The sequence below is a fragment of the Syzygium oleosum genome, unplaced genomic scaffold, assembly GCF_021117445.2.
Source record: "Syzygium oleosum isolate NSW1041296 unplaced genomic scaffold, Sole_v2.1 Sole_v2.12, whole genome shotgun sequence".
Classification (NCBI taxonomy): Eukaryota; Viridiplantae; Streptophyta; class Magnoliopsida; order Myrtales; family Myrtaceae; genus Syzygium; species Syzygium oleosum.
In genome coordinates, this window is record NW_026607496.1 from 8,229,845 (window position 1) to 8,245,806 (window position 15,962).

At 36.9% G+C, this 15,962-nt stretch overlaps 1 protein-coding gene across 5 annotated transcripts; it reads left to right on the forward strand.

The window, feature by feature from the left end:
- The first annotated feature begins 8,072 nt into the window (after positions 1-8,072).
- LOC115674175 (WRKY transcription factor 44-like) lies at positions 8,073-13,368 on the forward strand. Of its 5 annotated transcripts, none has more exons than XM_030596509.2 (7): positions 8,073-8,430; positions 8,529-8,591; positions 10,644-10,940; positions 11,027-11,158; positions 11,273-11,994; positions 12,148-12,303; positions 12,690-12,828. In XM_030596509.2, the coding sequence occupies exons 3-7, from the start codon at positions 10,722-10,724 to the stop codon at positions 12,715-12,717; spliced, it is 1,257 nt and encodes a 418-aa protein (XP_030452369.1). In that variant the 5' UTR covers positions 8,073-8,430; positions 8,529-8,591; positions 10,644-10,721; the 3' UTR covers positions 12,718-12,828. The 5 variants fall into 5 exon arrangements, with proteins under 5 accessions (XP_030452369.1, XP_056172538.1, XP_056172539.1 ...); XM_056316563.1 differs by having other exon boundaries at positions 8,083-8,430; positions 10,617-10,940; positions 12,768-13,368; XM_056316564.1 differs by having other exon boundaries at positions 8,083-8,430; positions 8,534-8,591; positions 10,617-10,940; positions 12,768-13,368.
- The last annotated feature ends 2,594 nt before the right edge of the window (positions 13,369-15,962 follow it).

Sequence of the window (15,962 nt, forward strand, 5' to 3'; positions counted from 1 at the left end):
TTGCACATTCAATCTAACCCCGATTCCAACCAAACACTAACAAACTTAGGGAGTTGGTGAAGACGGTTGCCTCTTCTACCTCTTCCCCCAACAACCGAAGGAGTTTGGTGAGATCCCAAGTTAAAGAAACTTCATAAAACCATTCATTTCGATTCCATTTGAAGTTCGTTTTCATCGAAAAGAAGACATTTTTGCTTCCAACTCAAAAGTGTCATGTCAGCCGATGACATTGACGATGAGTCCAACCCAAAAGAAGGTTATTCCCTAAGTGACAAAAGAACAACTACAACGAGCCTTCTACATAGAACGCTATTTCATTTCTTTAACATTTCCGAAATCGATTTGCGCAATGGAGATGAAGAGAAGTACGCTCTTTTGGACTCGGGCATGGCCCTTGTCAGTGTAGCAACAACATCTGACACTGCAAGCCTCGGGGGAGAAATCTGCTAAATCCAATGTCGTTTCTCTATTTGTACGTTTCTCTACGATCTATACTCGAGCTTAGTGAATTTGCCATATATTATTATCGTACTCGGTTGTTTTCTCCCCTTCTAAAGTGAAGTCCGGTTACAGATTAAAAAAAGGTTATAGCTACACAAATGGTCCTTGAACCTTGGTGTAATGTATAATGTCATCCCTAAATTTTTAATTTATTTAATGTGATCCATGAACTATTATTAATACAAGTTCACTATCGACTCTAAACTTTTAATTTATTCAATGTGTTCCATCAGCTTTTGATACACGTTCAATATAGTCCCTGAATTAATGGAATGACTACATCGAATATTTTCATATAATTTAGGGACTAGATTGAACATATACCAAAAATTTATGGACCGCATTGAATAAATTAAAGTTCATGGATGATATTGCACATTGAGCTAAAGTTTAGAAATCGCATTGAACAATTTAAAAGTTCAGGGATGACATTGGACATTGAGCCAAAAGTTCAGGGATCATTTGTATCATTTTCCCAATAAAAAACGAGTATTGCATGGAGAGTGGGATATTTACAAGAAAAGTTATCTCAATGATAAAAAAATTTGGCCAAAAGTGAATTTTAAGTCTTAAAAGTTTTCAAAACCGCAATTAAATATTAAAATTTTTGAAAATGGTGCACTTTGTTTCTAAATGAGGCGTGTAAGCTAATTTTGCTAACGCGTCTCCGAGATGACTCAGAAAATAGTGAAAAATGAAAAAAAAGTTAAAAAAAAAATAGAAACAAAAGGCCAAAATTAAAAGTAAAAAGTTGGGCAAACATAACAGCCTAAAATTCAGAAAAGCACAACAGCCTAATACCCTAGAAAACCACCAACTTTAAGTATAGTTCAAATTCTACGCCGAACTTTTTTATGTCTTGGAAAAACCCTAAACTTTAGGTCAAGTCCCAAGTCTATCTTCTAACTTTTCTTTTTCTAAAAAAAAACCCTCAAATTTTGGTCTAGTCCCAATTCTACCTCCAACAACTCTTTGTCCAAAAATACATTAGTTATCCCTAATTTTCATATCCTAGAATAGTTTCATTTTGGAGATAATTTTCCATGTCACCATGTTAATGTGGATTTGTTATCAATATGGAAATGCCATGTCAAGTTAAAACTGGACCACGGGGGGAGATTTGAAAATAGATTGAAAGTTGGCATTTTGTTAGACAAAACAAAAATTGGGATAGATATGGAATTGGATCTAAAGTAGGGGATTGAGACAAAAAAAAACAAAAGTTCGAAGCAGATTTGGAACTAGACCTAAAATTTGGGGTTTTTTCTAAAACAAACAAAAGTTTGGGACAGAATTAGAACTAGTCCTAAAATTGGGGTTTTTTTAGGGAATTAGGCTAAAGAACAACTAAGAGAAAGAAGACTGTGGGAGAAGCTGTTAAACCAAGTGCATCGCCGCCACAACCAACCTTCAAACACCCGCCCCGCATGGTGGCCATTTTCTCTCTCTTAGGTTGATTTCCATTTCTAAATTTTTTTGCTTTTCTTTTTTTTTTCAAAATCATGGCTTTTCCTTTTTATTCAAAATATTTTAACTTTTTATAACATAATATTGAATCACCATTATGTCAGCACCACATATGCTGAAAGATATTATTTAAAAAAAGGTCACGTGGGATTCCCAACGTGCCATGTCAGCGAAATTAAGTGCGTGGTCACCAAAATGAAAAAATTACACCAAATTTTAAATGTTTTAAGAATTGATCGCACTTTTTTCAATCTATTAAGACTTAATTGCACATTAAGCCAAATAATTTGGAATTTTTGTGTAATTTTTCCAATATTTACTAATATAAGAGAATGTTGTATAAATATGAAGCAGTTTTGATAGTCGCAAAATAGGAATATGAGCAACTCAAATTTCTCATGGCGACTCTATACAGGAATTGTAGCTCCAGAAAGTACTTGGATGATGAAAAGTGACAAGACTTTTAACCACTCATAAGAAGAATGATTAATACCACAAAAAACCTCAAACTGGTACACCTGTGACAAATTTACTTTAAACTAATTTTTTAATCATGAAAATCCCAAACTGGTACACCTGTGACAAATTTACCATTTGTTAGCTTCCGTCAAATTTTACCATTGAATTTGTTGACGTGGATGACACATGGTGAAGTGATATGGTGACGTGGCAAGTCCACGTGGAAATCTATAGGGTAAATAACACGAAAAATTCCTAATTGGTCTGCTAACAGAGGGTAAATTTGTCACATGATTACCAGTTTGAGGTTTTTGATGGTCAAAAAATTAGTTCAGGGTATATTTGTTATATGCGTACCAGTTTAGAGCTTTTTATGGTCAAAAAATTAATTTGAGGTAAATTTGTCACAGGTGTGCTGGTTTGGGATTTTAGGTGATCAAAAAATTAGTTTTGGGTAAATTTGTTACAAGTTTGCCAGTTTGGGGTTTTTCGTGGTCAAAAAATTAATTTTGAATAAATTTGTCATGGATATACCGGTTTGGAGTTTTTTGTGGTATTAACCTTAAGAAGAATTTTGTTGGCAAATGCTCTTAAAATACCTGGAAACTTACCAAAAGAGAAGAAATTTCGATTTCTCAAAGCACTTGATTTTGTTATGTGTATAATTTATGTTTGGAAATAAATATATTTCTTATTAGATCTTTATAAAAAAGAAATGATATTTTTCTCTTTAAAGGTAGTATTTCTCATTGCAGGTAGCATGACTTTTTTTTTTCTTCTTTCATTCGAAGTTGAATATAGTGGTCTCTATTTTTGGCTAGGAAAATCGAAAAATAGAAAAGGCCAAACGCACTAAGTTTATGTTCAATTTTGTTTATATGAATTTTTTTGGTATAACTTCTCGACAACAACTATATATTAATGAAACTCGGAGGTTGTCACTTTTCTACAATGCTTCGCAAGATCCTCACAGCCGTAAAACTTTATAACAATTTTTAGAAAAAAGGGTGTCCCTCAATTTCGCGGTGTTGTAATTTAAAGATGTATATTGCCCAGGGAAAAGAACACTAGAAGTGTCAAAAGTTGTGTACGGTGCTCACTTTAGTGTTAAAAGTGTTTTTTGGATCACATAAGTGCCAAATCGGAGAAAAAACGATCATTTAAGTCTCAAATCGGAGAAAAAACGATTACTTAAGTGTCAATTCTAGCCAAATTGATTACGTGGCATTTATAATTAAAATTTTTAATATGACTTCACATAATTTTTTAAAAAATTCAGTCCATGTGGGCATCCAAAACGATGTCACACAATCCAACTAGCACTGAAGTGATTTTTTTTTAACAAAGACTAGCACTGAAGTGATCACTTTAAACAAAATTTGGCACTCAAACGATCACTATTTACAACTTTTAGATAACGTCGTTTATGGGTTATATGCTGACTGGGCGCGCCGACGAGCCACGTAGAACTAAGAAACTAATAAAATATTGCCATGTCAGATTTCCGGGGATTCAGATCGGATTTGGCACTTAAGTGATTGTTTTTTTTTTAAAGTGGCAATTAAGTGATCTGAAACAAATTTTGGCACTAAAGTGAGCGTCGTACATAGCTTTTGACACTTTAGTGTCCTTCTCCCATATTGCAAAGCACACAAGTTAGGACGCTTTGAGCCCAACTAAGACTTGATAGAACTACAATATAGGAATAGCTATACCATTATGGAAGATTTAAATATACAAAAAAATCTCACACGATATCATGAGATCCTAAGTTAGAATCTTTTTAGACCCATATTTGACTCATCAAAGAAATATTTCTATGCCTAGTACTAGGCAAAAAGACTAGATTAAGTGTGAAATGATATAATATTTAAGTATTAAGCCATACCTTCGTATAACGGCCTAATACCTTCATATAATATTTAAGTATTAAGCCATACCTTCATATAACGGCCTAATACCCTAAAAAACCTCAAATCTTAGCTTTTGTCCCAATTTTACCTTTTATCTCATAAAAAGCCTCAAACTTTAGGTCCAATCCTAATTCTATAATTTTTTTATCACAAAAAAATCCTTAACTTTAAGTCATATTCCAATTCTACCATAAACTTTTTTTTTCTATGAAAAATCCCCAACATTAGGTCTTATCCCAATTTTACTCTAAAATTTTTACAGTCTCATAAAAAACTAAACAAATTTACTTGAGTCACAAATCTCCCCCATTAACCCTCGGCCCAAAATTTATCGATGATAACCGAGAGATGGAAAACTCCCAAGTACAAGCTGTTAGAGTGTCTTGAGCGCGAGCTCTCAGATAGAACATTTCCAAGCACGAGAGATCGACGAGCACAAAATCACTAAGGGCGATTTTGACGGAGGGTTAGTGGAGAGCATATTTTGGACTTAAGTAAAAGTTTGTGATCTTTTACGAGACAAAAAAATAATTAGAGTGAAATAGAAATTGGACCAAAAGCTGGGATTTTTTTATGAGACAAAAAAAAAATTTATGATAGAATTGAGGGTTTTTATAAAACAAAATTACTTTATGATAGAATTGAGATTGAAACTACAGTTGAGGGTTTTTTATGAGATGAAAAAATAGTTTCGGGTAGAATTAGGACATGACCTAAAGTTGAAAATTTTTTATAAAACAAAATGTAGAATCGGGACATGAGTTAAAGTTGGAGAGATTTTTAGGGTATTAGGCCTTTATAATAGTTGACAGTGATTCCATAAAAATTTTCACACTAGACATACACTTGGCAAGCTCTAATTGAAGGTTTGAACAAATCAATGATCTTATATACTCATCATCTCACTCCCCCAAGCATCCTTCGAATCTTAATCCAATTATTCATCGTTGAAGGATAAGAACAACAAATGGTCCTAAGTATGACCTTAAACTACTTTATTCAGGATATCGTTCGGACCTCGGAGATCCTCTAGATGTAAAGCAAAGAGACAGTATTCTTTCTTACCCAAGGAGGAAAAAGATACGTGGAGGGTAGGGGAGAGGAGAATTGGGGGTTCGAGGCGTGAGGGTCCCGGCATGATAAAATAAGGTATGCATTTGTGGAGTAAGCCATTTTTCGAGAAAGCGGACAGGCCGCGGATGCCCTCATAAGAGCAAAAGCTCCCTTCTTTTGGTGAGGGTACACTCAACCAGACACCAAGTGATGGAAGATAACGGTTAGCAGTGATCCCACAAGATCTTTCACACCAAACAGACACTCGGCAAAGTTTAATTGGAGGTTTGAACAAACCAATGATCTTATATACGTACTCATCATCTCACTCACTCACTCCGAACAACCTAGGAATCTTAATCCAATTATTCCTCGTCCAAGGAAAAGAACAACAACAGCTGGGGAGTAGTGGGGCGGAGGATGGTGTGAATGGGCGTGGGGGTTGTAGGTTCGTGCGCTGGGGTTGCGCAACTACCAGTCGCGGCCGTGGAATTTCGGTTCGGAAGAATCTGACGACGCCACCATCACGTGACCGACTTCGTTCTCGTGTTCACTCCCCCCTCCCTCTTCAACTAACATTCCAAAAGTCAAAGCTCTCGACCTAATCACCCTTTCTTCTTTTCCACTATGTGACAAAACTCTCCCCCCTCTCCACCCACTATCTGATACACCAGACTTTTCTTTTTTGCATGATTGCATTTCGCCTTTTGCTCATTCGAATTTTAGCTTCTTCGCCCATCACTCTCTTGTTGACACTCGTCGTACCATCCGACCTAAAAAATCTCACTTCTAGTGATGAAAAAAAAAGAATGTGGAAGTCGGTTTAGGCACGACAACGCGTGGAGTTTGACGAAATAAAACGAGACGGAATCTGATTCTGATGTTGTATTAGATTATCCAGCTCAAAAGTTTATACGCAGAGTATGTAAATCCTGTAGACGAATACCGTGGGATACTTTTATAGCATTTATATGTGACTTAATAATGTGATGTTCCATTAGATCTAAAAGGCAGGACCATTGTGTTAAAAGTCTAGGCAATTGATGATATATTGAATGTAATCTAAATAAGGAATGAATTTGCTTCAAGAGAGCACGATTAGAAGAATTGAACAGATATTGACAAAGTGTTCAAAACTTCGAACTCAATGATGTTTATTTATTTATTTTTTGTTTGAATTTGGAAAACAAGTTCACAACAAGAAAGACGGCAGATGCTTTATCACTAATGTTCTCTTTTCTAATCAATCTATTGTACCGCGGATGAGCTGGAAGAATTTTTAGAGCTGTTCAGTGGGGTTCACCACCTTTTACAGTACTAATGAAGGCATGATTGCTAAATTCAGAGTCATTATTTTAATTCAATTATGGATGGTATGGTCGAAATTAGGGATGAAGGGACCTTTTTAAGCTTACAAAGTGGCTTTGCAGCGTCATCAATGGAGAGGTGCTTTTGAGGATCAACTCAGCAGACAAGGAAAGATTCACAGGCCAAGGCAGCATCCAATGAGATTAAGCAAACTAATAATATGAAAAAGGAGAAATTTGATCATGCCCAAATCACCCATATAAAGTGAAATGAGTTATAGAAAGTAATGGGGTTCATGCCCACCATAATCATTAACTCTCATAAGCAAACTTAAATAGCTCAGTCATCTTTCCCTATGCATCCCTCCATCACCATTGCTGTGTGTTGATACATCCTACTAATTTTAGGGCATAATGTTGTGCAGGTGTGATCCTACTCGGGTCTATTTGGATCATTCAAGTTAGCACGCCTTTAACACACATTGAGCTAGTTTGAGGTTACACGAAACTTCTTTACCAACGTCGTTTCAGATTAGGAGATGTGACGTTACATACATGCCTAATGCCTCACAATGTTCTTGTTAGATTTTAAGTTGATATAATCAACATAAACTCTAATTCATACGGAGTGCTTAACAATTAGGGACCGGACTCTGTGTGGATTACATGAAAAACACAGGTTCAATGCTTCACATACTCAAGTGTAAACAATTAGATATTTCGATCATTTGTTCAAGTTTTGACTCGCATCTTCACTAGACCGCGAGACTAATATGTTATTCCGTAAACTCTGGATTTACCACGTCAAGCTTAGCTAATTTCAAAGTTCATTTTCAAAAAAGTTTTACCTTGTCTTCATTTTAGCTCGTATGAATACAAAACTGCATGAATTCAATATAGGCGGTGTAAATCATATTTCACACTGACTACACGTCCGTTAAAGAGAAACTCCTTTCCTTGACAGAAAACGAGCGCAAAAGAAAAACTAGCACACATATAAAAGCTCCGCCCTTTCCGGACGCGCCGTCGTTAGGAGTTCCCATTTTGATGCAACGCGAGGCCTTGAGGAATTATTCAGAGCCGTCTTGGCTTTTCGACGGCAGAGAGTCAATAGAGAGGGAGAGAGAGATAGTCGAGCCGTACTGTTTTCACCGAAAAGCTTTGTTGCCTCCGCACGTATTGCTTACACAGTTTAGTCATTCATGGTCCCGACAACCAATCGCATTCCTTAATAGCGTCGGGACCCACATAAAAAAACGATGTATCGCGCAATTCGACCTGCTCCTCCATATCGAGAAAACTATGCAAGTGCAAATCCCACCGTGCCATTGAAACGCTGCATAAGATTGAAGAAATATATTAAGAAAAGATAACACTGACTTTGCATTTTGTTCATTTCTCTTTTATTCTTCTCTTTTTTCTGCTGATAACTTTCCTTCCGTCTCAAAACGTGAACTTTCTCCCATTCGCTCTCTCCCTCTCTCTCTGTCTCTGTCTCTCTCTATCTCTCTCTGTGGTTTCAGCAAAAAGGGTACTGTGACTGTTAAAAATCTGACGTAAATTTGAAAGGAAAACCAGACAAAAACTCTCTTCGTAGTTCTCTGGGTTGTCCAAGAACATCTTGTTCCCCGTTCAAAAGGACTAGCCAAGCTTCTTTTTTCCCTTTTTAGCGCTATACATAAGCTTTCTGCGGGAGTGTTGCACCGTTTTTTGGTTTCTGAATCACCAAGGTCAACTTTCTGTGCATGGTTTTTACTTTTCTAGATTTAATTGGATCCAGTGATTTTCGAGTTTCTCATGTTTTCTCACCCAGTTCTTGGCTCTCCAGTGCAGATGAAAGTGAAGGCGCGAACCTCCTTGAGTTATCGTAGAGCATAGTGTCATCTTCCAGGTTAGTTCCATCACTTCATTTCAGTAGTCAAGTTCTTTTGAGATTAAATCTGGGTCTCCTTCTGCTCATACTGACCGTACGGGTCTGCCTGTTTTTGTCGTTTCTGTGCTCTCAAGGATGTCAAGGTCTTCTGTTTATTATCTGCTTCATCTTGTGAAGTGGTTTGTGCATGATGTGTTCTTTGATTATAACAAGAAATTTGGAAACGACCCCAGTTTCTGCATTTGGGAATTTTGTCCTCCCTTGTAGTGGGTAGCTGACATAACTTCTTGTCATCTTTTTAAATTTCTCTTTGCTTTCTCCATTTTCAGTTAGGTGCAAATTTGCATTCACTTTGTCAAAAGAAAAGAACAAACACAGACACTTGAGTTAAATATAAGAACTCTAAAAGGATTAGATTTACTTGCTAAATTTATTTTGGGCTTTTTCCTTTTTTACTTTTTAGTTTTGAGGGTTGCAGAAAACAAAAGTATCATAATTTTATTTGGTAATTAATTTGCTTGCTAAGAGATGAATAAAGTGTCTCCTATTAAAAGGGGCTCTTTTTGCAGTCAATTTGAAAAAGGGTTGTACGGCCGATTTGGCTTGATTTCCAGACATGAGTTGGTGGCAGCTGTGCTTGAGGCCTTTGCAGCCAAATCTCAATCAAAATATATCCACGCAGGCCAGAATTTTAGTATGAAGATACATAAAGTTGTATAAAGACTGGTTTACAAATTGAAGCGCATACTTCTTTTTGTGCTTGAACATTGGGCATCTATTCAAATGCGCACTTACATTGTTGTCGCAACACTTTGTACTAATTTGTAAACCAGTCTTTGCACCCTTATAATATAGGGTAATTAACAGAGAAAATTAACAGATAGCTGTAGCAATTGATTGTACCCTTATATTCTCAAACGTCCTAAATTTGGTATTAGCTAGGCTAATGACTAGCCAAGAAGTTGAGAAAGTCCGGAAAAACTCAATTTTGTTTCTGGGATGAATTCATGATTCGCTGACCAAGGAAAGACATTTTTGTTCTGCAGTTTTCATCGATTGAGTTCTTAGGCTACAATTCGCACTTCTCAATTAGTGACTGATTGATTTAGTTAAGAAGACTCCGGACTAGGTTGTGAGGTGGGAAATCCATACCTTCTAGCCCTTGTTTTTGGCTTCTTTTATAACCACATTGGTGTGGTAAATTTTTGTTTTTTGTTTTACCCACCACAATGTCTAGTTTGCTGGTGTTTGTTTGTCTGAGCAAAATTTGGCCGACAAAAAAAATCTGTAAGTGCAAGTACTTTATACTCTATAAGCTACTGTACATTATTTTGGAAAGGTTACATGAGGGATTATTTGGCTCAAAGTGCTGTTAGAGAAGGATGGTCCAAAGGAATCGTATTACTTCTCTTTTAAAGACTGGGAAGATGAAAACCATGTTTACTGAGATAGAATTAATAATTATGACGTTTTCAAGGTTGTTCGACAAAAGCTGCTCATTGAAGAATCCAAGCCAAAAAGGTTAAGCTCTCTACAGTGTGCAAATAGTAGGGCCAATGAAATGGCGGAGACTAAAGGATGTAGAAGATAGTTGAATGATCAACGCGTGTATGAGTGGCTAAACATGATCGAAAGAGCAATGCTTCCATAGAGCTTGAAATCTGTAGTGTACCAGTGTGAAGTGGAAGTGGAGTAAAGCATGTTCTCATTGCTTATTTATTTCGATAATTCATCATTTTCCCTCATTGATGGAGGCACAAAACCTTGTTAAATCAACTAGAATTCATTTAAAGTGGCGTTAGGGAGAAACTGTCTGGATGGTCTCTGTCTGCAGCTGTATAGTCCTTACCAAACTGAATCCATGCTGCACTGTGTGGGATGTGAGTTGTGATCCTGTTTGCCCCACCGCAGTATTGACTCTGGATCATCTTTTTCTTCCATTTCATCTTTCTGTTCTATTATGAGATTTATGATATGTTAGAAAAATATCAAGCTTTGCTCAGAGAAATCATATCAACTTCGGTGATCTATTTTTTTTCCCAGCACATAACATCTGTGATCTATACTCAGGATGATTGCGTCCAGGAAGGAAATAGTACTTCCCACATAACCCAAGAGAAATGTGACTAAGTCATCCATCAATTGGAGATGGAGACGAAAGAGACGGACAGAGTAGTGATCGCGAAGCCAGTTGCTTCACGGCCCACTAGCTCGAATTTTCGATCCTTCTCGGAGCTCCTTGCTGGTGCCATTAATTCCTCGCCACCTAATGCATGCACTGAATCTGCAGCTGCCACCATTAGACCCAAAACAGTGAGGTTTAAGCCAGTGCCAAATCGAGCTCCAACTGCAGTGAATTCATCCCAGGTGACCCTTATATTTGTTCTGTGGATATGATTCTTCTTAATTTCAGCCTCTTGAGATTTAAGATTGACTGAATCAGACAAACTCAGGCAGAAGTCTCTGGAACAGCAACCGGCAATTCCACTGATAAGAATTTAAAGTCTGATGAAAAACCTACCGTAATATACAAACCATTGGCAAAGCTTGTCTCAAGGTCAACTGTCTCGCTCTTGGCAAATATGGTTGGTACCTAAATTGCATTTATCCTATGACAGAGGCCATTTCAAGTTCCAGAAAAACTGTGTAATACCTAGTTCTTATCTAATCTAGAAAGATATAATTTTTTTGTTCATCAGGGAAGCTTCGATACGGCTCACCGTCAAACATTGTCAGTCGCCGAAGCACGTGTTAAATCTCAGCAGCAGGACAAACAGAATTCGAGATCCCAGCCCAGTGGAAATCTTCATGGGAGTGTCTCTTTGCAAGCAGATATGGATGGGACGAGCGAACCATTGAGATTGGCCGCCCAGAACATGGAAGAAGATGCGAGAACTTTACCAGCCTTGAATGTGGATCGCCCTTCTTACGATGGATATAATTGGAGAAAATATGGGCAAAAGCAAGTCAAGGGAAGCGAGTATCCTAGAAGTTACTATAAATGCACGCACCCAAACTGCCCGGTGAAGAAAAAGGTCGAGAGGTCTTTCGATGGCCAGATAGCAGAAATCGTCTATAAAGGTGAGCACAACCATCCGAAGCCTCAGCCTCCAAAACGCAGTTCATCAGGAACACAAGGGCTAGGCAATGTACTGGAAGGGTCTGGCGTAGACAGCACGAATAACCTTAACAATAGTGGTCACCTGAATGAAAGAAATGAATGCTCCAAAGATAGAGTAGAGAACAAGAATCTTGCTCTCATGACTTACCACGGGAAAGGTCCCCTGGCTTATGATCCTATCACATATGCGGCTCCTAATGCTGGTGGTGGGACACCCGACAATTCTTGCGGTATTAGTGGGGAATACGATGATGGAAGCAAAGAGTTGGAAGAGGATGACGAGCCCAAGAATAAGAGAAGGTTAGCTTAAGCGAGCAGCTGCCTTTAGCTTAGAAGAAGCCAGATAGCTTCCTGGAATAAAATTAGTGATTCTTTTAGTCTTGTTCTCCCATATGCGCAGACCTCTTTATCAGTATCGCATTATTTGTTCTGACTAATGAATTCTTCTTATAGGAAAAGGGAGAATCAATTGAATGAACCAGACATTTCAGGCGAAGGAATACAAGAAGCCCGCGCTGTGCAAAATTCAACAGATTCGGAGATTGTAGGTGATGGATTTCGGTGGAGGAAGTATGGGCAGAAGGTAGTGAAAGGAAACCCGTATCCCAGGTGAGACTTTGAACAGAGTGTATAACCTGCACTCGAATACGTTCCCAACCCGAATAGTATGTGCTTGAGAGATTTCTGGAATCTACATTTTGCTAGGTTACGAACACTTGACAAGATCGGTTATTTAAGGAAAAACAACTAATTACATGGGGTCAAATTTTGCTGGTTGATCATTATCCTAGCACTCTGGAAAGGATGGTCATGCTGAGAACTAGTTTCTATGCTAGAACTTAGCTACTGAACAAATAAACTTGTGTTGTCCATTGAAAGTTTAGAAGTCAAAAAAAAAAAACCATTACTTCCTCTTTGTAGTTTTGTTAATCAAGGACAAAAGTTGAATTAAGTAGATTTTCCAACTCTAGTTTATATATTGCAATGCACACCAGGTATGGAGAATTGCTGAAAGAGGAATGAGAGAGGTCTCTTTCACAGAATCTCATAAAACGGTATTTCATTTTCAACAGAAGCTACTATAGATGTACCAGTCTCAAGTGCAACGTGCGGAAGCATGTCGAAAGAGCTTCAGATGATCCGAGAGCCCTTATAACAACATATGAGGGCAAACATAACCATGAGATGCCTCTGAGGAGTACCAACACGGCAGGCTCAGAGTCCGATCTGCAAGCGGCCTCCAGTAAAGATAAGCCTTAACTGCTACCTGAAGTAATTTCTGATGGCATTATGAAGGGCAGAGGACAGGAAGAAAGAACAAGTCAAACAAGAGCAAGAAAAGAAGAAGGGTCAACTCGAGGCGTCGGAAGCCGAGTCACTCCAGTAACCTGCCGGAAGAACTTTTCTACTGATGATAGCTTTGACTTGATAAGAATTCTTCCCTTGAGTTTTTCATTTTCACATAATAAGTTCACTTGTCCTCGTCAACGTTCCAGTGTATAGCCACCCGTAGCAAGTTCTTCCCAACTTACTAAAAGTTTTGTCAAAATATGTTGTCAGCCATGAATTGTTCTTTTAGTTTCTTGGATTAGTCGTAGGTTCTCCTTATATGCAGCTTGAGAAGCGATGTAACTGTAGAAATTTTCTATTTATGCATCTTCTCGTTTAGGCTCCTGATCAAGATGGCTCCTAGAATTTCAGCATTCTATAGATTTTCCTGCTGCTAAGTAAGCAAATGAATGTGCGATGTGTTAATATTATTTAGGAGAAACGTGTGTACCCATGAATGCCTGCAGGCTTTAGCAAGCATCAGAACATCGAATGTGGAGTAGCAAGAGACCAAAATAAAATCCAGCAATGAGTGAAGACTCTGCTTATAAGAAGGAATCGAGCTATCTGAGCTCAGTAACTGGAGCCCATGCTTGGCACACTCCTCATGGATGGGGCCGTTGATTAATCGAGGCGCTTCACTTATTTAAAAGAAAAAATAATTACCATATGATATGATGAACTCTCAATAGTCATCTAAGCGATCACCATATTGTATGTTTGGAATCTCCTCAAAGATTTTGGATGGCATCACCACTTCATTTTCTGCAGACTTTTCAGTGAATGTTCGGTATCTGATTACAGGAAATCCTTTCAGGATATTAGGTGCGTTTGGTTCAGCATTTCCAATAGATTTTGGGAAAATGCAATGTAGTTTAGCGTAAATCGCTTTGGAGAAATGCAAAGACTGTTTAGTAAATTATGCTTTGAGAAGCAATTTCAAAAGAAAGTTGTTTGGTGAAAACACATTTGGAAAGTTCCTTTGGTGATTAATTTAAGCTTTTTAATTTTTAATTTATCTAAAATTGCAAAAAAAAAATTAATTAAATATTGACAATAATGTTAAAAGATATCGTTTAAACAATTTTATTGAAAAAATAAATTTTTTCTGGCTAAAAAAATTCAAATGGAAAATTCACATCAAAGTGGTCTCCTTCTCAATTAAAAAAAGAATACTTTGATTACAATAATTGTGGTAACATATGCCCCGACAAAAGAAATTCATTATCTTTAAAGATTACAATCATCCTTAAATATTTCCGAAACTTATAGTTATTTGATCACATAAATGTGACGTGTCAGAAGCAGAGTCATCATTTGAAGCACTACCCTCCTCATTTACATCATCAGTAAATAAATTGGGATCCTAATCTACTTCTACAAAATGTGCATCATTGAGGGCATTTCTTCATATACAATTGTGCAAAGTCATTGCCGCTATCACAATTTTCATTTACTTTTTGTATGGATAACTTGGCATAGTCTTTAGAATTTCACTTCTTTTTCAATACGCTAAAGGCATGCTCAATTTCTGATCGCAGTGTGGAGTGCGCATGGTTCAACACTTCTTTATAGCCTGTAGGTGCAGGATCTCGTTGAAACTCAAGCAAATGATATCTAACTTCTTTGTATAAACTCAAATAATTCGTGAGATTTGGATATCTAGCATCTACTAAATAGTATTTACCTACACAAAAATATTGCAAATTAAATCAATATATATTACATACATATATTAATTAATGTATAAAAACCATTAATTAATTAACCTTTAGGAGGATGAGGAAATTGTAAATCACGTCTCCTAATGGCTTCATAGAAGATACGAGTATCATGAGTTGTTCTTTCCCAACTGGTCCAAACATAAGTACAATTTTATGTTGAAATTCCATACAGCCAATACATTTTGCGTCGGTGTTCCTTTTCGACCGATAAAACGAAGTTGGTTGCCCATAGGTACCATGACTGGGATATGTGTACTATCTATAGCTCCAATGCAATCCTAAAAAAAGAATGTAAATATTACTTGATTGATATTTAGTTTGTGTTTTCTATTGTATAATTGTAACTTACCTTAAAACGTGGATAAAATCTTTGATTATTCTTTATCTTCATTGGAACTTCCTTAAATTGTCGATTGGATGGTTAGATCAAATCTACTTCCATTTCACATACTTTATCCAAACTAAGCTAAATAGCTCGCATATGGTTTACCCAGAGTGCTAAAAGCACTCTTGTGCTAATATGTTACCTACACCATCTCCTAAAATATGAAGAAACATTTCTAGCATTTCTACAACATTAGATCCTTGGAGATCATATCGCGTCACTAAAGCACGCCTTAAATTATTAAATACAGTTCTATCCATTCTAAACATTCGAAAACACCTTATCGGGTTAACATCGATGCCCATTAACTCTTTTAACTATTCATTTCTTGTGTATGATGAGGTCATGCACGGTTTTTTGTGACGGTATGTTGCTTGATAAACAGCTCCCGTATGCACAGTTGCACAGAGTAGCCAATATTTCTCTTCCTCTTTTTCATGATTTTCCCTTTCAGGATAATCATCCATAACTAGTTAAAGTAACAAAAGAATGAGAATAAGAGATGTAATACTTATCGACCATCATATATATGCAAACTCCACTCAATAAAGAGAACACTATTTAAAAACATGTCTTACAATAGAACATAAATATGTATCACCAACTAGCACATATAAGTAGCGCAAATAGGTCTCACATTACAGTAATGTAGCATTTGAAAGAATTCAAATAAGTAGCTAACTACTAGTGATGACTACATTGTGCGAACTTATACTTGATCCATTCGACTTTTTCTTGATCGCCATATAAGTTCATGAAGATTTGCCTATTGTCTTTCTTTTCTACAAAAAGATCTGGTGACAAAAAAGTATAATTCTTAGTCTTACTTA

What these genes read in the sequence shown, in the direction of transcription:
- LOC115674175 (XM_056316563.1), top strand. Translation starts at nt 10,722, where the DNA reads ATGGAGACGAAAGAGACGGACAGAGTAGTGATCGCGAAGCCAGTTGCT. An exon ending in CTGCAGTGAATTCATCCCAG is followed by an intron (nt 10,941 to 11,026) that starts GTGACCCTTATA and finishes AGACAAACTCAG; the next exon opens with GCAGAAGTCTCTGGAACAGC. An exon ending in GAGCCCAAGAATAAGAGAAG is followed by an intron (nt 11,995 to 12,147) that starts GTTAGCTTAAGC and finishes TTCTTCTTATAG; the next exon opens with GAAAAGGGAGAATCAATTGA.